This window comes from Rhinopithecus roxellana, chromosome 1 (assembly GCF_007565055.1).
Source record: "Rhinopithecus roxellana isolate Shanxi Qingling chromosome 1, ASM756505v1, whole genome shotgun sequence".
NCBI classification, from domain to species: domain Eukaryota; kingdom Metazoa; phylum Chordata; class Mammalia; order Primates; family Cercopithecidae; genus Rhinopithecus; species Rhinopithecus roxellana.
This window is the reverse complement of record NC_044549.1, coordinates 196,065,513-196,088,099: the sequence shown is the minus strand read 5'-3', so window position 1 is coordinate 196,088,099 and position 22,587 is coordinate 196,065,513. Positions and strand designations below refer to the sequence as shown.

General features: G+C 42.3%; 1 protein-coding gene across 3 annotated transcripts in view; it reads left to right on the top strand.

The window, feature by feature from the left end:
- SEC22C (SEC22 homolog C, vesicle trafficking protein) overlaps positions 1-21,687 on the top strand; it is a 36,631-nt gene extending 14,944 nt beyond the window's left edge. The window contains exons 2-7 of one of the 3 annotated variants that reach the window (XM_010374313.2): positions 629-837; positions 5,723-5,886; positions 8,123-8,302; positions 11,961-12,079; positions 13,646-13,711; positions 16,220-21,687. In XM_010374313.2, the coding sequence (XP_010372615.1) occupies positions 656-837; positions 5,723-5,886; positions 8,123-8,302; positions 11,961-12,079; positions 13,646-13,711; positions 16,220-16,420 (912 nt within the window). In that variant the 5' untranslated portion in view covers positions 629-655 and the 3' untranslated portion in view covers positions 16,421-21,687. The other 2 variants (XM_010374314.2, XM_010374315.2) reach the window with 2 other exon arrangements.
- The last annotated feature ends 900 nt before the right edge of the window (positions 21,688-22,587 follow it).

Below are 22,587 nucleotides of genomic sequence, written 5' to 3'. Positions count from 1 at the left end.
ATCACTTTGAAGACTGGCTCTATGTCAGACATTTGCAGAAATTCAGAAGGACATGATCTGGAGGTTTCATTTTTGCCTTCTGCTCTCCTTGTCACCAGCATTAGGTTAGATGCTCAGAATCTCTCCACCTTCTTCTATCTCCTCGCAAGTGAGGATATGGCAACTAAACTGCTTAGTGCCTATCTCCGTGGGTGACCTGAAGTGCACAGGTCACTGGACCTCAATCCTTGCCGCTTCAGTGTCTGGTGCTTCTTGTCTCTTTAGGACTGTCTTGCTGTGTCTAGTCCTGCTACCTGCCATTACTACTGTTGCTCCTGAGCCATCTGGTCCTGCTTCCGTTCTGTATTCCTTTCCCCATCATCCCAGTTGGCTTAATTCTGGAAAAGGAGAGACTCATTAGAGAAAAAGAAAAAGAGAATTACAAGTGCAGAAAAGGCAGGGAGGATGATAAAGGGAGGAAAATTGGGAGTGATGTAGCAGTAGAGGCCAGGGAAATAATAATAAAAGCAACATTTGCAATTATAGTGGGAATGAGGGTGAAAATCCCTAAAGTGGGCATTTCATGGGTGGGGGTATTTCTGGCACTGTCATTTGAGCCTCAGTAACAAGGTGATCTTGCTTTCTTCAGGTGTCCTCATGACTCCTCTTGTAGACCATGTCCATGATCTTTTTTGCCTGCGTGGTACGGGTAAGGGATGGACTGCCCCTCTCGGCCTCTACTGATTTTTACCACACCCAAGATTTTTTGGAATGGAGGAGACGGCTCAAGAGTTTAGCCTTGCGACTAGCCCAATATCCAGGTCGAGGTTCTGCAGAAGGCCGTGACTTTAGTATACAGTAAGTGAGCATATTCACTTTTTCAGAATATTAGCAAAATTTGGATTATTTTTAACTACATGTAGTGGTAATCTTACGCTGATCACATTGTGTATTAAAAGTAGATCTAGCATCAGTGGTCTGAGGTCATGTGTGTCTGCAACAGAATCATGAAAGAAATGGGTTTTCTTAGAGCCTCAGGGATGGTTGCTCCAGCTTTTTTTTTTCTTTTGAGATAGAGTTTCGCTGTGTCACCCAGGCTGGAGTGCAATGGCACCATCTTGGCTCACTGCAACCTCCGCCTCCTGGGTTCAAGCAATTCTCGTGCCTTGGCCTCCTGAGTAGCTGGGATTATAGGTGCATGCCACAATGCCCAGCTAATTTTTATATTTTTAGTAGAGATGGGGTTTCACCATGTTGCCCAGGCTGATCTCGAATTCCTGATCTCAGGTGATCCACCCGCCTTAGCCTCTCAGAGTACTGGGTTTACAAGTGTGAGCCACTGGGCCCAGCCATGGCTGCTCCAGCTCTTAACTTCTGTTAGTGGAGTGCCCATGCGCATTGGGAGACCTAGGTTCATGTCTTTAGTTTTGTAGTTTTTTTTACTCAGATGCAGGGGAAGAGAAAAGGTAAGGGGGGAGGAGATACTGGATTATAATGTTGGGGAGGGAAAATAATGAGAGTTAGAAAGCCAAGAAAATAAGAAAAAAATTTCATTTATACTTTATACCTTTGCTTTTTAATTTTTTCACTTTTTATGTTTTGATTTTTCACTTTTTAATTTTTATTTATTTTTTTGAGACAGTTTCGCTCTTGTGGCCCAGGCTGGAGTGCAGTGGTGCACTCTCTGCTCACTGCAACCTCTGCCTCCTGGGTTCAAGTGATTCTTCTGCTTCAGCCTCCTGAGTAGCTGGGATTATAGGCGCCTACCACCAGGCCCGGCTAATTTTTGAATTTTTTAGTAGAGACAAGGTTTCACCATGTTGGCCAGGCTGCTCTCGAACTCCTGACCTCAGATGATCTGCCCACCTTGGCCTCCCAAAGTGCTGGGATTATAGGCGTGAGCCACTGTACCCAGTCATTTTTAAATTTTTATTACATGACAGGAGCAGGGGAGTGAAAAATAAGTGAGAGGAGGTCTCTCTTCTCAAGGAACTTAAAGTCTAACGAGTTAACAAGAGAAATATATAACTAACTACAATACAGTGGGGAAAATGCTCCATTGGAAGTAGGAATCAAGTGATTACAATAATCCTGGTTACAATAACTGATATTATTGAGTGTTTTCTATATGCCAGGCACTATTCTGTGTTTTATGTGGCTAATGATGTAGGTAATAGTGTTACACCTGTTTTGCAGAGGAGGAAACTGATGTAAAAAAACTTAACTAAGGTTACACTGTTAGTAACTGGTCAGCCCAGGATTTGAATGAAGGCAGTTAGGCACCAAAGTCTGCTTCTTATGGGTTATAAAATTTCCTGTTCTAGGACTCAGAGCAAGAAGCAAGTCATTCTATGGAGGCATCAGGGGCAAGGCAGATTTTAGAATATGAAAATGGCTTGTTAGAGTTTATGTCTATTTTCTTTTGTATCTAGACCTTTACTTAGCAAGTCCCTTTTGCTCTCCTTATATTTTTATTTTTTATTTTATTTTTAGAGACAAGATCTCAGCTGGGTGCAGTGGCTCATGCCTGTACTCCCAGCACTTTGGGAGGCTAAGGTGGGAGGATCGCTTGAGTCCAGGAGTTCAAGACCAGCCTGGGCAACAGGATGAGACCCCATCTCTACAAAAAAATTAAAAATAACCCAGATGTGGTAGAGTGCATCTGTAGTTCCAGCTTACTTGGGAGGCTGAGGTGGGAGGATTGCTCAAGCCCAGGAGGTCAAGGCTGCAGTGAGCCATGTCCACACCTTAGCCGCCCAAGTAGCTGAAACTCTGTCCCCCAAACTGGGAGGGACAGAGACCTTGTCTCTAGATAGACAGGTAGATTAGATAGATAGATTGATTGATAGATAGCCTCCCAAGTAGCTGAGTCTACACACCACTACCCCCAGCTAATTTATTTTTATTTTTTAGAGACAGGGTCTTGCCATGTTGCCCAGGCTGGTCTTGAACTCCTAGGCTCAAGTGATCCTCCTGCCTTGGCCTTCCAAAGGCCTGGGATTATAGGTATGAGCCACCTTACCTGGCCCCCTTTTGTTCTCCTTGAATAGTGAATTTTTAGTTGACCTGCTAAGCTGAGGTCCTTTTAGGGGAATTCAGTCTCAGAATTGTAAAAACAAAAGGAAAAGTCCAGCCCTGACACCAGGCTAAGTGGTAATGTCAGGCTAGAAGGGCCATGTCCTGAAGGGGGTGACAAATAATAGGCACATGCAGCTGTCACCTGGTGATGTGGGCTTTGGATGTTCAGGAGCAAACACTGAGTTGCACCTGCCCACATGTGCAGCCCCTTTCTCTGGGGGCCTGAACATGCTGTCCTTGATGGTCTCTCCTTTACTATACTGTGATTAGCTGATTTGTACTGTACTTCAAATAGGAAAGCTTTTCTCTGTTAAAAGCTATTTTTCACAGAAAAAAGAAGTCTAAGACTTCAGATTTAAATCCTGGATACTTCAGTAGTATTTTGGAAAAAGGAATAAAAAATGTTCTACTCATTTGTAATTTTGAATTAAATATTTACCATTATTTTCGCAGAGGAAACAGACTTTCTTTTCTTACAGGTGAGCAGTACCATAGCTTTTAATAGTTAAGGAGTGTGTTAGTTCCCTACGACTGTCATAACAAATTACCACAAATTGGCTTCAAACAACAGAATTCATTCTCTCACAGGTATCACAGGACCATGTTCCCTCTACAAACTTTAAGGAAGAATCCTTCCCTAACCTCTGCTACTTTCTGGCAGTCATTGGCAATCCTTGGTTTTCCTTGGCTTGTAGATGCCTTACTGCAGTCTCTGTCTCCATGGTTACATGGTCTTCTTCCCTATGTCTCTGTGTCCAAATTTCCTTTTGTATAAGGATACTGATCATTAGATGAGGGCCCACCCTAATCCAGTATGACTTCATTTTATCTTGGTTACATCTTCAAAGACTCTATTTCTTTGAGTTAAGACATCAGTAAATCTTTTTGGGGGGACACACTCAACCCACAACAGGGGTCCTCTTTCAAATAGAGACACATCCATCCTAGAGTGGCTAGACCCTGTTGAAGGATTTCTCCCATAAAGAGGAGAGTTGTCCTTTTTTTTAGATTGGAAAAGCTTTTATGTAGGGAGTTACAGTTTCAAAAAGATGGTAGAACAACATAACCTTAGAACCCTCCTACTGAAAACACCCAGAAATGAGGGTAAATACATGTCAACAATTACTTTAAATATGTAGTTAATCTTGAAAGAAAGAAATCCTAAGATGCTAGAAATGAAAGGGGGGCAAAATATTAAGGTAGTAAGTGTGTGAGCAGACACTGAGGCTCCTGGCATTCAGTCACCGTAAAATTGGGGCTTGGTTTGGGCTTACATAGGATGGAGTGTCAGAACAAGACCCTTGTGGCTGGGTGCCATGGCTCACACCTGTAATCCCAGCACTTTGGGAGGTTGAGGCAGGGAGATTGCTTGAGCCCAGTGGTTCGAGACCAGCCAGGGAAACATGGAGAGACCCCATCTCTACAAAAACACAAAAAATTAGCCAAGTGTGATGGCATACAACTGTAGTCCCAGCTACTTGGGAGGCTGAGGCGGGAGGATGGCTTAAGCCTGGGAGGTTGAGGCTGCAGTGAGCTGAGATTGTGCCATTGCACTCTAGCATGGATGACAGAGTGAGACCCTGTGTCAAAAAAACAAAACAAAAACTCTTGCATAAAGGAAAGTTCTTGTCAGGCCACAACCTAATGAAATGGTGATAGGTGAGGGAAATAGTTTTCCCATTGATACAGGGTAACTCACCTCTACTTGGCTTTGTATGGGAAGGAAAAATAAATTTCACCTAAGAAATTGAAATGTTATTCTTGTGCCTTGTAAAAGATTGAAGTTGGAGTGTACACTCCTCAAAGTCTGGGGAACTCCTAAGCCAAGGTTGAAACATTGGTATTGGTCCCAGAGTGATGACATTGCTATGGTAGGCAGCCAGAGCAAATGCAGAACCACACTGGAAGAAGTGTGTCACAACTCGGGCCTCAGGGGATTCTTACAAAAAATGTCCCATAGGGATGAGCTCTCAGCACAAAATGACAAAACACAAGAGGAGACATTCCACAGTGAGTGGGAGTCAGTAGACACACAGATAGGTGATCTAGAGACCCCGTACCCTGAACTTGAAATGATAGCCTGACAGCCCAAAAGGGAGTAGAAAAAGAAAAACTCTGTATTTATTTTATGAGACCAGAATAACCTAAATACCATAATCAGATGAAGACAGTATAAGAAAGGAAAATTATAGGCCAGTCTTATTTACATAGACACAAAAGTCCCAATTAAAATGTTAGCAAACTGAATCCAGCAGTTGATGAATATGTAGGAACTTAGATCCAACAAGGGTTTATTTTAGGATGCCAGGATGATTTAACATTAGGAAATCTGTTGATGTAGATTAAAGAAGAAAAACGTTTTCTCAGTATATGTGGAGAAGTCTGAGGCTTATTCCGCCTAATAGAATATGCATCCCTCATGCATGAATAAATAAGAGTGATCACAGGCTGTCATTGGCTAAGACTGCTACACATTTTAAAGGAAGTAGCAGAAAGACAGTGTCAGGAATAGGTCAAACTGAAGAGACAATATACCTGCAACAAACAGCTACAGGACTGTTTAAAGCCAAGCAAGTGCAGAATTGAGGTAAGGTTGTGTCTGGGTGTGGGATGGGAATACATGGGGCTGTTTCCTGGTAATACACATGTTGCCCTTTTGTTTCAGTTTTTCTTCTTTCGGGGACGTGGCCTGCATGGCTATCTGCTCCTGCCAGTGTCCAGCAACCATGGCCTTCTGCTTCCTGGAGACCCTGTGGTGGGAATTCACGGCTTCCTATGACACCACCTGCATTGGCCTAGCCTCCAGGCCATACGCTTTTCTTGAGTTTGGTTTGTAACCCTGTTTCATATTTATTGTTCTCTTCCATGGTGTTATATGTGTAGAATTTACAGTTTAGGTTTGGCTTTGACCATCAAGGAAAACCACTGGAGATGCAAAAACATGTCACTGAAGAACAGACTTGTACCATGAGATTTCATAGCAATTGAAGTGGCCCGGAAAGTGTCAAGGTTTCATACTCTGGCTTTTCATCTCCACAGAGCCTGGGGGCAGGGTGGAGGAAGGGTGAAACATGTAAGTTGTAACCCACAGCTCTCTGAAGCTGGGGTCAGCAAACAATGGCCCATAGGCCAGCCGCCTGTTTTGTAAATGAAGCAGAACTCGGCCATGCTCATTCTTTTACATGTTGTCTGTGGCTGCTTTTGCCCTACAACAGCGGAGTTGAGTTGTGACAGAGACCATGTAGCCACCATCCTAAAATATTTACTAACTGGCACTGTACGAAACTTTTGTTGACCCCTGCCCCAGAGCATTACTACTGAAAGGGTGTTTATACCATCAGGAGGTACGCACAGAAAGTGAGAACTGGTGTTTAGAAATTCTTATGGTAATTTGACATTCCTGTGATTATTTTTTATTGCTTTTTTTTAAATCAAAATATCAGTCTGTGATGGTTTGGAAGAAAAAAACAGTTCCTTGACCCAAAAGTTTGCTCTGGAAAATGATACTTCTTTTGTAGGCTCTGCCAGAAAGGCCTTGTCGAGGCTTAGAGACTGGAACACAGCGTGATAATCATAGTATGTGCCCTATTTTGGTCAGGTGTGGGTCATTTTGAGCTCTTGGACGAAGAGGAATGGAGGTGGGAGTTGGGGGACATTCTGTGCTCTCCGTGTAAACAGCTGCTGACTCTGTGATGTTCTTAAACAAAGGTGTGGCAACATTTGTTATAAATGGTCAGGGACAGAACCAGCACCTGGAAGTGTTGCCACTTAGGCTTTCTGGCTAATCCTGCCATAGCCCTCACATTCCTTCATGTGTTCACTGGCTAGCCCATCAGGAATGGGGCTAGCACCCTCTTTTGGTGTCACCCTGCTAGGCAGGCTCCAGCCTGGTAGACCAGTGATAGACTGAGGGTTCTGCCCTTGAGTCTCCCTGTGAGGTCTTAGTCAAGCTTGTGCTCTGAGCCGCACTTCTTTCTCTGAAGAGGGCTGCTAGTTCAAAACAGACCATAGCTGCGGCATCCCTGGGCTGTGAGTTGATTTGGAGCTGGGTAGACCTGTGTTCTTCTCTCCCCTCATCTCTGGATGTGCCTTCCTTCTAAAGCCGTTTGCTTGATCTGATGGGAGCCCCTTCCCCAGCATCATGTTTGCTCATTGTTGAGTGGGAGTAGAATGAGTCAAAGTACACTGAGAGTAGAATTATACATGATTTTGCTTTGCCAGTATGTATAAAACTTCATTTCAAGAACTGTTCAGATTCGATAATGGATTAATCCTAACATAAGTTTAAGAATTAAAATGAATACTTTTCAAATATATAATCCTAGTTTGCACAACATATTCATTTGTAATTTTTTTCAAACAAGCCTTTTTTTGAGTTAATCAGATCAGGAGTAACTGTCTCCGTTTTTCAAGCTTAGAAATATTCTGTAAATTGCCTAGGGTTGTACTGTACTATGAGAAGTGGTAAGGGGCTAAGACGCATGCCCCTTTCCCCTGACTCATTGCTGAGGTTCTGTGATGCATTATTGCCTTTTTAGTCAATCACATTTTAACTATCCTGCTTTGAAGAGATTGATCAGACAGTGTTCATATTAGCAATCATTTGACCTTTATGTTTAACTTGACACTTTTCAGAATCTGGCTGATTTATTAGCTCTTAGAAATGTGAACTTCACCTGGGTGCAATGGTTCACGCCTATTATCCCAGCAGTTTGGGAGGCTGAGGCAGGAGAATCTCTTGAGCTCAGGAGTTTGAGACCAACCTGGGCAATACAGTGAGACCTTGTCTTTACAGAAAAACAATTTAAAAATGAAAAAAATTAGCCAGGTGTGGTGGCACACATCTGTGGTCTCAGCTACTTGGGAGGCTTAGGTGGGAGAATCACTTGAGCTCGGGAGGTCAAGGCTGCTGTAAGTTGTGATGGCACCACTGCACTGCATTCCAGAGTGGGTGACAGTGAGACCCTATCTTCAAAAAAAGAAATGTGAACTTCATTTTGTACATATTATCTTATAATATCTATTCTGATGAAAATGTTTAACTTGTGTTGCTCTCTTTTTGCAGACAACATCATTCAGAAAGTGAAGTGGCATTTTAACTATGTAAGTTCCTCTCAGATGGAGAGCAGCTTGGAAAAAATTCAGGAGGAGCTCAAGTTGCAGCCTCCAGTGGTTCTCACTCTGGAGGACACAGATGTGGCAAATGGGGTGATGAATGGTCACGCACCGATGCACTTGGAGCCTGGTAAGTGGCTAGTAGTTCCCTCATGTTGATGAAGTGATACTGTGTATTTCAAATGGACATTGATTTTTTTTCTCACTAGAAAGCTATTTTTTGGGGAGAAGGAGTGGTATAAAATACGCTGAGAAAAATATGGACCAATCCTGTTTCTTGGTGGCTGTTACAAAACTTTGACTACAGGCAGGCGTGGAGGCTCATGTCCGTAATCTCAACACTTTGGGAGGCCAAGTCAGGTGGATCACCTGAGTCCAGGAGTTTGAGACCAGCCTGGGCAACATGGCAAAACCCCATCTCTATCAAAAATACAAAAAATTAGCCAGAGGTGGTGGCTCGTGCCTGTAGTCCCAGCTGCTGCAGAGACTAAGGTGGGAGAATCACCTGAGCCCGGGAGGTCGAGGCTGCAGTGAGCCGTGATTGTGAGCCACTGTACTCTAACCTGGCTGACAGAATGAGACCCTGTCTTAAAAAAGAAAAAAATTGACTATTATGACAGTGGATTGGTTTGAGGGGAGGCTATTGTGATGCAATTCAGGAGTTGAAGAATGACTTGGCAGGTTATTTTCTTTTTTCTTTTCCTTCTTCTTCTTCTTCTTTTTTTTTTTAATAGAGACAAGTTTTCTCCATGTTACAGCCCAGGCTGGTCTTGAACTCCTGGGCTTAAGCCATCATCCTCCTGCTTCGGCCTTTCAGAGTGCTGGGATTACAGGTGTGAGCTACCATGCTCAGCTGGCAGGTTATTTTCTTAATTAGGGTGAAGTCTACAAGTTTATTATTTTTAAATTTTATGTATTCATTTATTTAAGTTCAAGTTGTTCTGACAGAACTACAAGTTTAAATGTTGTTATAAAGAAGATTCATTCTCTTTTTCTGTAAGTTACTTATTGAACTGTATAGATTTACATAATATATATTATATATAATATATACTATATATATAATGATATTATATATATAGAGAGAGAGAATCCTTATCATATTATTTACTGAAATGTTGTAAAACTGAAACCCCCACTCTTCTTGTTGGAGGGAGGATAATGGGGATGAGAGCGTTGGGCAGTGGATTGGAGCCAGGGCTTCTAATGTTCTCACTGTCTGGCTCTCTCTGAGACCTGGGATCTCCCTCTATCCCTGTGGATTTCAGGGACCTCATCTGAAGAAAGAGGTCTTAATGAACGTGATTACAGTGCCCTGACATTCCATGACTTTGTCATTAACGTCATTAGCCACTCAATGCTTAGCACATAACAAAGCATGATTTTTTGCATTCTTGTTTATATTACATACAATTAAACTAATATTTAATTAAATTGGATATTTACATTCTAAGAATTCTATAATGGCATAAGAGCTGAATCCTTTGCTAAAAGAACTGTCTACACTATAATAGTCTTAATTATTTTGTTTAACTGTTTTATGCTAAACTCATTTCTTGAATTTTAAAAGTGATGTATTATGTTCATGGTTTTGACTTAACTTTGTGTTTTAGTTTAATGTGTTTCAACCAATACTTGAATTAGCTCTCATTCTGGTCAGTAAGTGGTTCTAGTTTATATTGAGAATAAACTTAATTTTTGTAAAAGGAAGACTGGGTAATTGAGCTCCAAGCTTCTCACTTAGTGTATATGAATGCAGGCATATCTTTGTAATGTATGTTTTGTTTTTTAAACACTTAGACAAGAGAAGCAAATCCAGAAAGTGTCACCTTGCCCGTCTTTCTAGAACATTTTACTGTGATTTGATTTACCCTATTGTCCTGAGGCTAGAATCTTTACAGGTAGCATATTCTGTTCTAACAGTAACTTTTAATTGCTCAGTGGAAACTCTAACACACTAACAATAGGCATAAATTGGATTGTGGCTAGGTATTTGTGTGTGTGTGAAATATAAGGGTAAGAAAGGAGTATAGCGAGAGAATGGGAGGGACACCATTTAATTGTGTGAACCAAAATCAATTTCAGTGGTTATCTTTACAGAGAAAATGAGCATTTGTTCTCATTATAGTTCTAGAAACAGCTTGTAACCTGAATAATCAATGTTTCCCTCTTTCCAGTTATTTTAGGATTTTAAAAATTGCATTTGCTGTGAATTGCTCTAGAAACGCACATGACATCACATATTATTATTGTCAGAGAAAGAGGACAAGTTGAATGTTGAGGCATATGATAGAAATGCTTTAAACATTTGACAACCAATTACAAATAAAGCCTTGGTTCTCTTTGGTAGTATAAGAAACTGTTTTATTTACTTATTTATATAATTGTTTTTTGAGACAGGGTCTTACTCTGTTGTCCAGGCTAAAGTACCGTGGTGGGATCTTGGTTTACTGCAACCTCCACCTCCAGGGCTCAAGCTATCCTCCCACCTTAGCTTCCTGAGTACCTGGGACTACAGACACACACCACCACACCTAGCTAATTTTTGTATTTTTTTTTTTTTTTTTATAGAGATGGGGTTTTCACCATGTTGCCCAGGCTGGTCTTGAACTCCTGAGTTCAAGTGATCCTCTCACCTTAGCCTCACAAAGTGCTGGGATTACAGGCATGAGCCACCATGCCTGAACTCTTTTTTTTTTTGAGACAAGGTCGCTCTGTTGCCTAGGCTTGTGTGCAGGGGTGCAATCATGGCTTACTGCAACCTCAGCCTCCCAGGCTCAGCCTCCTCCCACCTCAGCCTCCCTGGATGACAGAGTAAGATAAGACCCTGTCTCAAAAAACAATTAAATAAATAAGTAAATAAAACAGTTTCTTATACTACCAAAGAGAACCAAGGCTTTATTTGTAATTGGTTGTCAAATGTTTAAAGCATTTCTATCATATGCCTCAACATTCAGCTTGTCCTCTTTCTCTGACAATAATAATATGCGATGTCATGTGCGTTTCTAGAGCAATTCACAGCAAATGCAATTTTTAAAATCCTAAAATAACTGGAAAGAGGGAAACATTGATTATTCAGGTTACCAGGCTCCCAGGTAGCTGAGACTACAGGTATGTGTCACCATGCCTGGATAATTTTTTGTATTTTTTTTTTGTAGAGACAGAGTCTCACTATGTTGCCCAGGCTGGTTTTGAACTACTGGGCTCAAGTGATCTGCCGCCTGCCTCAGCCTCCCAGAGTGCTGGCATTACAGGTGTGTGCCACCGTGCCTGGCCCAGAAATTGTTTTAGGATTTTTCAACCTAATCCCTATTGACATTTTTGCATCAGATAATTCTTTATTATGGAGGCTGTCCTGTGCATTCATTGTAGGATGTTTAGAAGCATTCCTGGCCTGTATCCACTAGATGCCAGTAGCAGCCTGTCTCTAGTTGTGACAACCAGAAATGATTCCAGACATTGCCAGATATCCACCGGGGGGCAGATTGGCCCTGGTTGAGAAACACTGCTTTAGATAGAAAGGAAATTAAGCACTTGAAAAACCTGTACTTGCCTGGAAAAGAGCCTTTTTCTGGAAGAAACTTTACTCAAATACCCACATCCATTCTGTCCATCGTTTCTTGCCTTTTTTCCCTCTAACTTCTGCTGCTTTTACAATTAATATGTTTGTAATTCTGTGTTTAACATAGTGAACCTATCATTAGTGTAGGTCTAGTTAATGTCTTTGTTTATTTTTCTTTCATATAGAAATTACTTTCACTAAACACTTGTTTTTTTTCATTGTGAAGCTCCTAATTTCCGAATGGAACCAGTGACAGCCCTGGGTATCCTCTCCCTCATTCTCAACATCATGTGTGCTGCCCTGAATCTCATTCGTGGAGTTCACCTTGCAGAACATTCTTTACAGGTAACTTTCTTTTTTTAACAGTTTAAATTGAAGGACATATGATAGAAGAAAGTGATAGGTATACATTTTATCTATAAAATTGAGGTTTTATAATTTTTCAAAACTAATACGAATTTTATTCTAAATTTTATTCTTTGTAGTAAGTTGAATGAATATGAAAGTTGCTCTTTTATGTCGATTGTCCTAAGAGGCCAGAGGGGCCTGCCAAGATATTGGTAAGAAATGGAGAATTTGCTACAAGGACATTAGACCACCCTGTGGCTCAGGAGTCACTCCAGGGACTGGATTATTTACCCAGGACAAAAGTTTCATTCTCTGATTTTAAGGTTCAGGCTCTTTTTCCCCTGAGAAAAAGTTGTCCTGTAATCTGATTTATATAATGCAGATGCCACCTTCCTTGTGTCTTTGTCGAATAATTATATATCACTAGGAAGTTCCTACACTGGTCTGCTCATTTCAAAGGAACTTACTATTTCAGTGCTTTTTAAAAATAGTTTTAAAATTTTGAAGTATTTTAAGAAGTATTTTAAGAAGGTATAGTCTGGGTGTGGTGGCTCACACCCGTAATCCCAGCACTTCTGGGAGGTTGAGGTGGGTGGATCACTTGAGGTCAGGAGTTTGAGACCAGCCTGGTCAATATGGTGAAACCCTATCTCTACTGAAAATACAAAATTACCTGGGCGTGTTGGTGCATGCCTGTAATCCCAGCTACTCAGGAGGCTGAGGTGGGAGAGTCGCTTGAAACCAGGAGGCAGAGGTTGCAGTGAGCCAAAATTGCGCCACTGCACTCTAGCCTGGGTGACAAAAGTAAAACTCCGTCTCAAAAAAAAAAAAAAAAAAAAAAAAGAGAAGGTATAGAACCATTATTAGCATCAACAAATAGATATTACTTTTAAAGATAGAGCCACCATACTCACACCCATGAATTTAGTGTGTAAAGTCTGACACATGACTGATGTTGAACCTCAGGAGACTGATGTAGACTGACCTCTTTGGCGAATAGCAGCAGGCCTGTGTTATGAGTGGTAACTGGCTGTTACCACATCCTGTCTTTGATCAATGTGTGTTATGGTTTCTACTCTTATTGTTTATGATTGCTCTTAGCCAGATACTTACCAACTGTCTGCTTGTTTGTATACATTAGAATAAGTACCTGGCGAGCAAGATGGTTAAGACATAGTCCCTGCCTTGGGGGCTGTCATGGCCCAAAACCGTGTGTGATGGCAACCCTAAGGAGGCGGCAGTGCCTGGAGATGGGAGGAATTAGAGAAAGCTAGGGCTTAACAGATGCTTAGGTTTCTGAGAGGTGGAGGGATTGGCGGCTCATTCCAGGTTGAAGACTTAGCACAATCACATGGGGACAGGAGGCACATGCTGTGACCAGGCTGTTGAAAACAGTTGTACGCTAACCCTGATCTGGTGCATAAACCGGAACTTGTGTCTCACCCAGCCAGGGATTTTGTACTGTCAACCATACCAGACTGAAGGCAGAGTAAAGTGCTTTATGGTGCTGTGTTTCCTTTCATCTAAATATCCCTTTCCTTGTGTTCCTTGTATTTGTTTTAGGTTGCCCATGAGGAAATTGGAAACGTTCTGGCTTTTCTTGTTCCTTTTGTAGCCTGCATTTTCCAGGTGGGTGAAATGATATTTTGGTGAGTGGATTAAATCCATGACCTTATTTTGTTCTTCTGTTCATCTATCAGCAAGTTTCTAGATGTGATTTTTGTTCCACCAAGGTCATGGTTCAAATCATGGACAATACCAAGCCCTTAGTGGAGGACCTTAGGCCCATTCTGCACAGTCCTCTCATTTTACAGAGGAAGAACTTTGTGCTCAGAAAGGGAAAGCCCCTTGTTCAAGGCCAAGGGGCTACTGACAGCAACAGAACAGAAACCAGCAGTTTGGATTTGACTTCCCAGAAGGGAGGGATGAAATTACATGGGGATTGGATTAGGCCTGACTAGTGGGTGGCAAGATACTGCCTTATTGCCTTGTGCTTATTATTAGGACAGTCCAAGCACAGGAATGTCCTTCTATAAAACTAGCATCTGTGTACATGTAGTTTTTAATATATAGGACTAGGCCAGGCATGGTAGCTCACACTTGTAATCCCAGTACTTTTCAAGACCAAGGTGGGAGGATGGCTTTAGGCCTAGAGTTTGAGACCAGCGGTGGCAACACAGCAAGACCCCATCTCTGAACTTTTTTGTTTGTTTGTTTTTGAGACAGAGTCTTGCACTGTCACCCAGGCTGGAGTGCAGTGGCACAATCTTGGCTCACTGCAAGCTCTGCCTCCCGGGTTCACACCATTCTCCTGCGTCAGCCTCCTGAGTAGCTGGGACTATAGGTGCCCACCACCACACCTGGCTAATTTTTTTTGTACTTTTAGTAGAGACAGGGTTTCACTGTGTTAGCCAGGATGGTCTTGATCTCCTGACCATGTGATCTGCCTGCCTCAGCCTCCCAAAGTGCTGGGGTTACAGGCGTGAGCCACCGCGCCTGGCCTCCGCAAAAAATTTTTAAAATATATATGTACATATATAGGACTAGGTCAAAGAACTGCTGTTTTTTGTTGTTGTTATTGTTTTAATAATAATACTTTCTGACTCAAACCTATTCTTTAGCAACTGAAGCAAACATTAGAAAATTAACTAGAGGGTTTTGATTAGTTATTTTCAAATAAGCTGTGTACTAAGGGGTGGCATAAAGAGGCACTTTTGAGTCCCTCATAGGCAGAGTTAATTCCAGTGAAAGCCTGGCTCTAATTCTCCTTCCTTGTCCTCCATATGGACTAGGATTTTAGCACTCTCTCTGAATACATATTTTTTTCTCCCTTTTTTTTTAAATTAAAATTTCTGTTCTTAGGACACTTTCCTTCTCTTCCACATGCATTCTAGAATGGTTTATTCTTAAGAATTACCCAGGCCAGGTGCGATGACTCATGCCTGTAATCCTAGCACTTTGGGAGGCCAAGATATGTGGATCACTTGAGGCCAGGAGTTTAAGACCAGCCTGGGGAACTTGGTGAAACCCTGTCTCTATTATAATAAAAATACAAAAATCAGCCAAGTGTGGTGGTGCATACCTGTAGTCCCAGCTACTTGGGAGGCTGAGGCATGAGAATTGCTTGAACCCTGGAGGTGGAGGTTGCAGTGACAGATCATGCGACTACATTCCAGCCTGGGCAACAGAGAAAAACATTGCCCAGAAATGCAAAAAAAGACAAAGCATTACCTGATGGTGCAAAAAGAAATTTTCAACCCATGAAAATACACTCACTTTTTAGAAAACAAGTCTCCAAGACCTTGGACATAGCCAGTGGCAGTTTCCTAGAGCTATGTTTTAGGACTGCAGGGATTGTACAGTTCCACCACATTCCTTCAACTGTGTTCCTAGTTGGATAGCTCACTCCCTCCCTCTGTAGGTTGAACCTTTGTTGTATTGATCCATGTTCAGTGATGTCCTTTTTTAAAAACAAAACAAAACAAAACAAAAAACAAGAAAGCATTGAACCAAAATGCTGTTTCTACCTTTTGCAGAACAAGAATGGCCCCTTTTATGTGTGATAATCATACACAAAATACCAGTCACTCTCCCTGCTGTGAGACCTTTGCCAGACTCAGAGATGCTTTGGAAGACATGATAAGGAGGGTGCCCAAGGGAAGAGTGGTACTCAATGTAGTCGTGGCTCAGGAGAAACCAAAATAGTAAAAGCATGGCTTCCTCTCACCAGCTTGCTTGCCTGTCATGGCTCCCTGAAGGAAAACTTCACTGGGGGACCAGTCAGTCACGTTAGGGTCCCCTGGTCTGGCTGTCTACAGCTTACCTGCAGCTCTTCTTTCTCTACTGCCAACAGTCTGGGCATTTCTGTCTATTTCTTGAACTTCTCTCAGATGTGCCATGCACTAATTCTTCCTGTGACATCTATTTCACTTTCCTTTAATCTTCCAAATCCTCACTTTTATCCAATAATTAACAGCAGCCTAACCATTGGTTCCCACTTTACTGTAATGAATTCAGTTTAATCAGCTAATGTGAGGGAAATGACACTCTTCTTAGAAGCTGTGGGAGGTGAATTCTGGATATGATCTAGTAGCCATTTTATCTCTGATTGAAATTCCTCTTCTGGTCTCATTTCAGTGTTATTTGTACCTGTTCTACAGTCCAGCCAGGACTATGAAGGTGGTGCTGATGCTGCTCTTTATTTGCCTGGGCAACATGTACCTGCACGGGCTGAGGAACCTCTGGCAAATCCTTTTCCACATAGGAGTGGCTTTTCTGTCTTCATATCAGATACTAACAAGGCAGCTTCAGGAGAAGCAGTCTGACTATGGAGTATGAGGATGACACTGATGAATGGATTCTTTGATTTTCTTTTGAGGATCAGTCTATGTTTCTCTTTCTGCTTCTCTACTTTACACTCCAGTTTCCATCCTTTTCAGCCAACTGGCCTGAAAAACCAGGAATTGGGGATGTTAAACAGTTGCAGTGGAAGTCATGAAGTTGCTTGATACCCAGCCTTGGTTCTGTGCCGAGCATTATTGCAGGATCTCCAGTTCAGCACGTTTACTTAGGACAGCTGGATTTGGGGGCTTATCCAGAAAGAGCTTTATTGGGAGAGAGAAAGGAAATATTTTGGTCTTTTAAGTTCAATGATACAGTAAACCACTTGATTCAGTAACACTGGTTTTAGTAATTGGCAGTTGTCTCCAAGGAACCACTTTAAAATCCAAATCAGCTTTCAGTCTAAATATAACTTGGTTGGTTTTTTTTTTTTTTTCTAGTGGGTCAGTACAGGATGAATTAAAAACCTAAAAATATGGTTCTTAAATATAAGCTAGATAAATTTTGTTTACATTTTTTCAGTATCTTAGGTTCGATATACCTTTGGAATATTTAAATATATTTTGGATATAAATTGGACTTCATTTAGGGTGAGGGCAAACTTAAGCTGAGAAAATGGTTAAGAAATCTGAGTTAATTTATATGTAACCTTTTATGGTGGTGGCACTGTGTGGGTACAGAAATGTTTTATTTATTTGCGGGGTATATCCGAATATTTTAAAAATTAATTGAATAACCGGTACTACTAGATGATAAGTTTATCAGCATGAGCAGAAATGAGAATTTCAGGATTACTTACAATTGACCACAACCTGGAGTAGGTAAATGAACATGGATTCAATGGCACCTTACAGATCCACTTGGGAGAGGCTGCTGTCATCAGCCTTTTCAGTAGAGCTGAGTGCCTGTTATTTTAATGATGATGACTACTGTACCCTGTGTACCTGTTTGCAGAGCACCTCCAAAATTAATTCCTCCTCTGTACCTTTCCCAGTCATCTTAATTTGCTTGAGGGCCTAATTTTTTATGAACAAGAGTTAAGTAGCTGTTAACTTTTTAAAGCTTGATAGAGATATAATTAACACATACTCTGGAAAGTTACTGTCTTTCATTGTCAAAAAATTGCTTGATCACAGTTTTCCAGAATATGGTTCTGGACAAGATCCCTTAGGTCTCCCAAAATTTCAGCCTGGCTTGTTTAGTACCACTCAGGAGGCCATTTTGGGAGTTTGTTTTTTGGATTGTTCTTGGTAGAAGTCTGCAATCTGAATAGTTCAACCACAGTGGCACGGAACGCTTTGAGTGTTCAACTGCATTATGTGGTCTTGATAAATTTTTTAAAATCCTATTTTGATAGTTTTTAAAAGTGGAAAACCATTACAAGAGTTGAGTAGATAGGGAATGTAAGAATGTAGTTTTAGAAAATTCAATTATATTTGGTTATCATTGGTATTATATTGTTACTGAGCTACCTTGTTATCATTTTAAGAAAGATAAGTTTATATACTGGGAACTATGTTGGGAAAATGTTGCCATAGTAACTTTATTTTTTATAATAGAATTTTCTATTTTTGACCAAACATAAAATATCTGGATATGGGCCAGGCATGATGGCTCACACCTGTATTCCCAGCACTTTGGAAAGCTAAAACAGGAGAATCGGTTGAGGCCAGTAGTTTGAGACCAGCCTGGACAACATAGTAAGATTCGTCTCTACAAAAAAAGGACAAAAAAAACTTGCCAGATGTGATGGCACATGCCTGTAATCCCAGCACTTTGGGAGGCTGAGGCAGGAGGATCCCTTGAGTCCAGGAGTTTGAGGCTTCAATGAGCTATAATCATACCACTGCACCCCAGCCTGCATGACAGAGTGAAACCCTGTCTCTAAAAAATCTGAATATGAAAATTATATTGGCAACATACTCAGACATAAACTCCAAAGTTGTCTCTCCGCTGATTTCACATCTGCATAATTTTCTGCTTACCCAGCAGGTGAATTTTCAGTTTTTCTGGGAGACAATTTTGAAGAGATGGTGAAATAGAATGGGAATTTAAGGAGGGGAGGTAAATTGTTTTAAATGAGAAGAACAAAAACGTTTTAAAAGTCAATAAGAACACTTTGGGAGGCCGAGGTGGGCGGATCACAAGGTCAAGAGATCGAGACCATCCTGGCCAACATGGTGAAACCCCAGTCTCTACTAAAAATACAAAAATTAGCTAGGCACGGTGACGTGCGCCTGTAGCCCCAGCTACTCAGGAGGCTGAGGCAGGAGAATCTCTTGAACCCAGGAGGTGGAGGTTGCAGTGAGCCAAGATCGAGCCACTGCACTCCAGCCTGGCGACAAAGCAAGACTCCGTCTCAAAAAAAAAAAAGTCGGTGAGAACAGCTTGAAAATGGACTGTTTTCTTTTTAAGCCTGTGTGGCATTGGGTTGCCGTGTAGACCTGTACCCCGGGTGCTTTGGGCATCTGAGCCTATGATCCATATTCAGTAGGCAGTAAAGAAACGGTCCTTGAAGATGAGTCCTTCCTGGTAATGCTTCCTGACCACCAAAGCACTACCAAAGATGTTACCCACACCAGGTTGAATGTGTGGATATCAGTTAACATCCACATGGAGTGAGATTGACTTTTGCAAACAAAAGGGAAAAGATGCAGTAGAAAAACAGTACAAGTAATGACCACAAAAACATTGACTGAAATCCAGCTAGCTAAAAGAATCCTCAGCTCACTGAAGGAAGAGACTGATAATAGGAAAGAAGTTCTGGTGATTTCATCCAAGGGAAATCCCCAGGCTTAGGTTTGACTTGGTTCAGGGTTGGAGGTTTATATAGCCTCTTGTGTGATCCTTGATACCAGCAAACTGGTTCCAAATCCCAGGAATTATCCTCACTCCACCATGGACTCACTGTTGTTGTAGCACTTTTGTTTTCCCAGTAGTTAAATGCTACCTGTGCAGCTGATCTTACTGGGCTAGATCTGGGAATAGATGAAATAATGTTGAAAACAAAACTTTAGAGGTGCCTTCTGGTATCAGATGCTGCAAGGCCTTGAGCATCAAAGTGTGTTAAGTCCCATCTACTGTATCAGGGCCAGAGTGTGGCTCAGTGCTCTTAGGAAGGGTTTCTCGACCAAGGGGCCAGAGCCCAAAAGGTTTCCCCTTCCCTAATATCCTAATGAAGGAAACATGTAAATCTGTTTTCCCATGTTAGGCTAGCCTTATTGTGATGAGGACTGTACCTGGCTTTCCTTTTCCTGGGTGGAGACAGCTGGGGCATATTCAGGTGGCATTCCCTCTCAGTACCAGAGGTCCCACTGCCTGCAGCTGGAGGCATGTGACCATAAGCTCCTGGTTTTGCTTTTTGGCCTTGCATCCCTCTTTTCTGTGAACTCGAGAATGCTGGAATTAAAACATGTAAGCATTTTGATTAAATGAGCTTGAGCTCCTCTGTTCTTTTCTGGGTGCTCTTGTTCTCCAACTCTCCTGCCTCTTTCTACCTCTGCCCTATACACTCCAGCTCTGGAGACAGAGGCTGAAACGAGTCTCTGGAGGGATGAGAAAACCACCTTTAATTGTAACGAATGGGGTGGGTAGACGAGCTTCAGAGTGGGAGCAGATTGCACTGAGGTTCAACTCTCCCACCCATGCCTGGGAGTCAAGTCTTGGAGAGGAGTAACACTCTTGGTGGTCAGCACAGCTCAGAGTCAAAGACAACAGCCAGCAGGCCAGCAGCAAGGCTGGCTGTGTGAGGCACAGGAAGCAGGGCATAGATAGGGAGCAGAGCTAGGGGTTCTCTCTTTGCTGGAAGATAGCAGCTGCCCCTTGGCATATGGGGGTTGCACACTGCACCTTGCAGCCAGGGCTGCCATTTGCTGTTCTGTGAAGGAGTTGGCCACTCATTGTAACATGCAGGACAATGGCCTTCTGAGAACCTACTGCTTGCTTGCACAGTGCAGCACAAGTGAGGACAGGCACGGGTGGGAGCATTTGTGGTAATCAGATGTGCCTGGCAAGCCCCTGTTCAAACATTGCTCACATTCCAAATGGTTTTGTGTAGAATGTTGCACAAGTCTGGGGACGCTCTACCTGTGCACTGTGAGTGTTAATGATGGTGGAGAAAGTGAGTGTAGCTGTGCCCTTGAGAGATAAGGTGAGGGAAAGAGTGCACCAGTTAGCTAACCATCAGTTTGCTAGGCTCTTCACTGAGTCCTATGTCACAGTGCACAAATCATTGCCCATCAGGCCTCAGTTTCCTCATCTGGTAAATGGTGATAACATCAGTCTGCTCCCTCAGGGTGCTGTTATGAGGGTCAAAAGTGATAGTGGAGGGGAATAGTGGGTGAATCCACCATGTATGGGAGGAGAAAGGCTTTACATTCATCTGGTACATGAAGGTTTTTCTGCTTCAGGCAGCACAGCACAGCCATTTCTTCTGGCCTTTACAAAAAGGCATTTTGTTATACTATAGTGTAAACAACCTCAATTTTTCACTTCAAAAGGTAGCAGCCCCTTTTCTTCCCACCCTGGACCTGCCTTTCACCCCCTGGGCACAGAGCGCATGGTACTATTGGTGTTTGGTTTATTCCAGGATCCAGGGAACTGGTTCTGCTGGTTGGACCAAACCTCATGAGCCAGCCACCCCTGACCCAAATGAGGAGAGCTCTGATTCTCCCATCTGGGAGCAGTGATGTCAAACTTCTGTTGCTGGGGAAATCTCATCAGCAGGGAACCTGTGGAAAAGGGCTTGTCAGTAAAATCTGGGAATGGCTGGATATGGAAACATCTGCCCATGTGTGCTGATGGCAGAGCTGTTGCCCACAAGCGCGTTTTGTTTAGGGTAAAATTAACAAGCCCATTCTGTTCCTCCGACCCATGCTTGGTACATATAACCTTCTTTAACCCTTACATTTATATGATTCTGGGGTTGCTTCAGAAGTATTATTTCATGAATCATTCATATGATTTGATCCCCCAGGATTCTATTTTGTTTAATGGGCTTTTCTATTAAGAGCATAAAATACTGAGGCTGATTTAGTCAGGGCAAAACCATTTACATATTCATTTTAAATACTTGCTGTTCATGTTACACAAGCTTCTTACGGTTTTCTTGTAACAATATTTTGAGTAAATGGTACATTTTAACAAACTCATAGTAGTACAACCTAAACTTGTATGAAAGTATGTAAAAATGTTGTATAGCCATTTATATCCTATGTGTACATAAATGAGGTGGCTTCAGAAATGGCAGAATAAATCTAAAGTGTTTATTAACATGTGTCTTTGCACTTGTGTGAAAAATTCTGAGTTATGGATCCTTTCCTAGACAGTGTGATGCGGGCGTGACGTAATGGGAGGGGGTTGTTGAGAGAAGTGAAAGGTCATGTCCAGTGAGGTCTAGACAGGTGCAAGGGCTCAAATAGTCTTTAGCACTAATTCCCAACCAAAATAGCAGTCACAACAATGCTCTGGGGGCTGGGAGGCCTCCCCACTTCGCAGGCTCTGCCCCTGTCCTGCTGTGTGCAGCAGGCACTTTCCCTGCTCTGTGTTTTGGGCTCTTGTCTACTGGGAAGGTGAAGTTTCATCTCCCAGGACCAGCCTGACCACAGAATGGCCACCAGGGGGCACAGCTGCTGGCCACCTCCTCAGGTTTCCAGACAAGGGAAGGTGGCCTTTTGCAAAGGCTGTTCCTATAGCAGCTAATAAAATTCCCAGAAAGGAAGCAAATGCACTATCCTCTCCTGACCATCCTCTAAACACATTGGGGAATTCACTCTCCAAGAGTCTCTGCACCATCTGTCCTGAGTCAGAATCTTTTGGAGGAAGGCAGTGACTGCCAAAATAAACATCTGAGTTATTGGGTGCTGGGATTTGGAAGTTGGTAGTTTTCAGACACCATCTGCTTCAACCACGTTTTTGCTCAGGTTGGGAAGCTGAGGCTTGTTCTAGGGAGCCAGTGACAGTAAAGTTCGGAGCTCTGTTTCCACTGAGCAGGAAACAAGTGTCTGTCCCCCACTTGGCAGTACCCACAAAGAATAGAAGGAGATTCTGGCCCATGAAAGTGTTCCTTCTATGCTAGGAGGACTGGATGAGAAGTTCTAGCTGGTGAGTTGCCTTCTTTTTTCTTGGGGCCTACCCCTTGAAGGGTGCCAGGTAGCAGAAGTGCT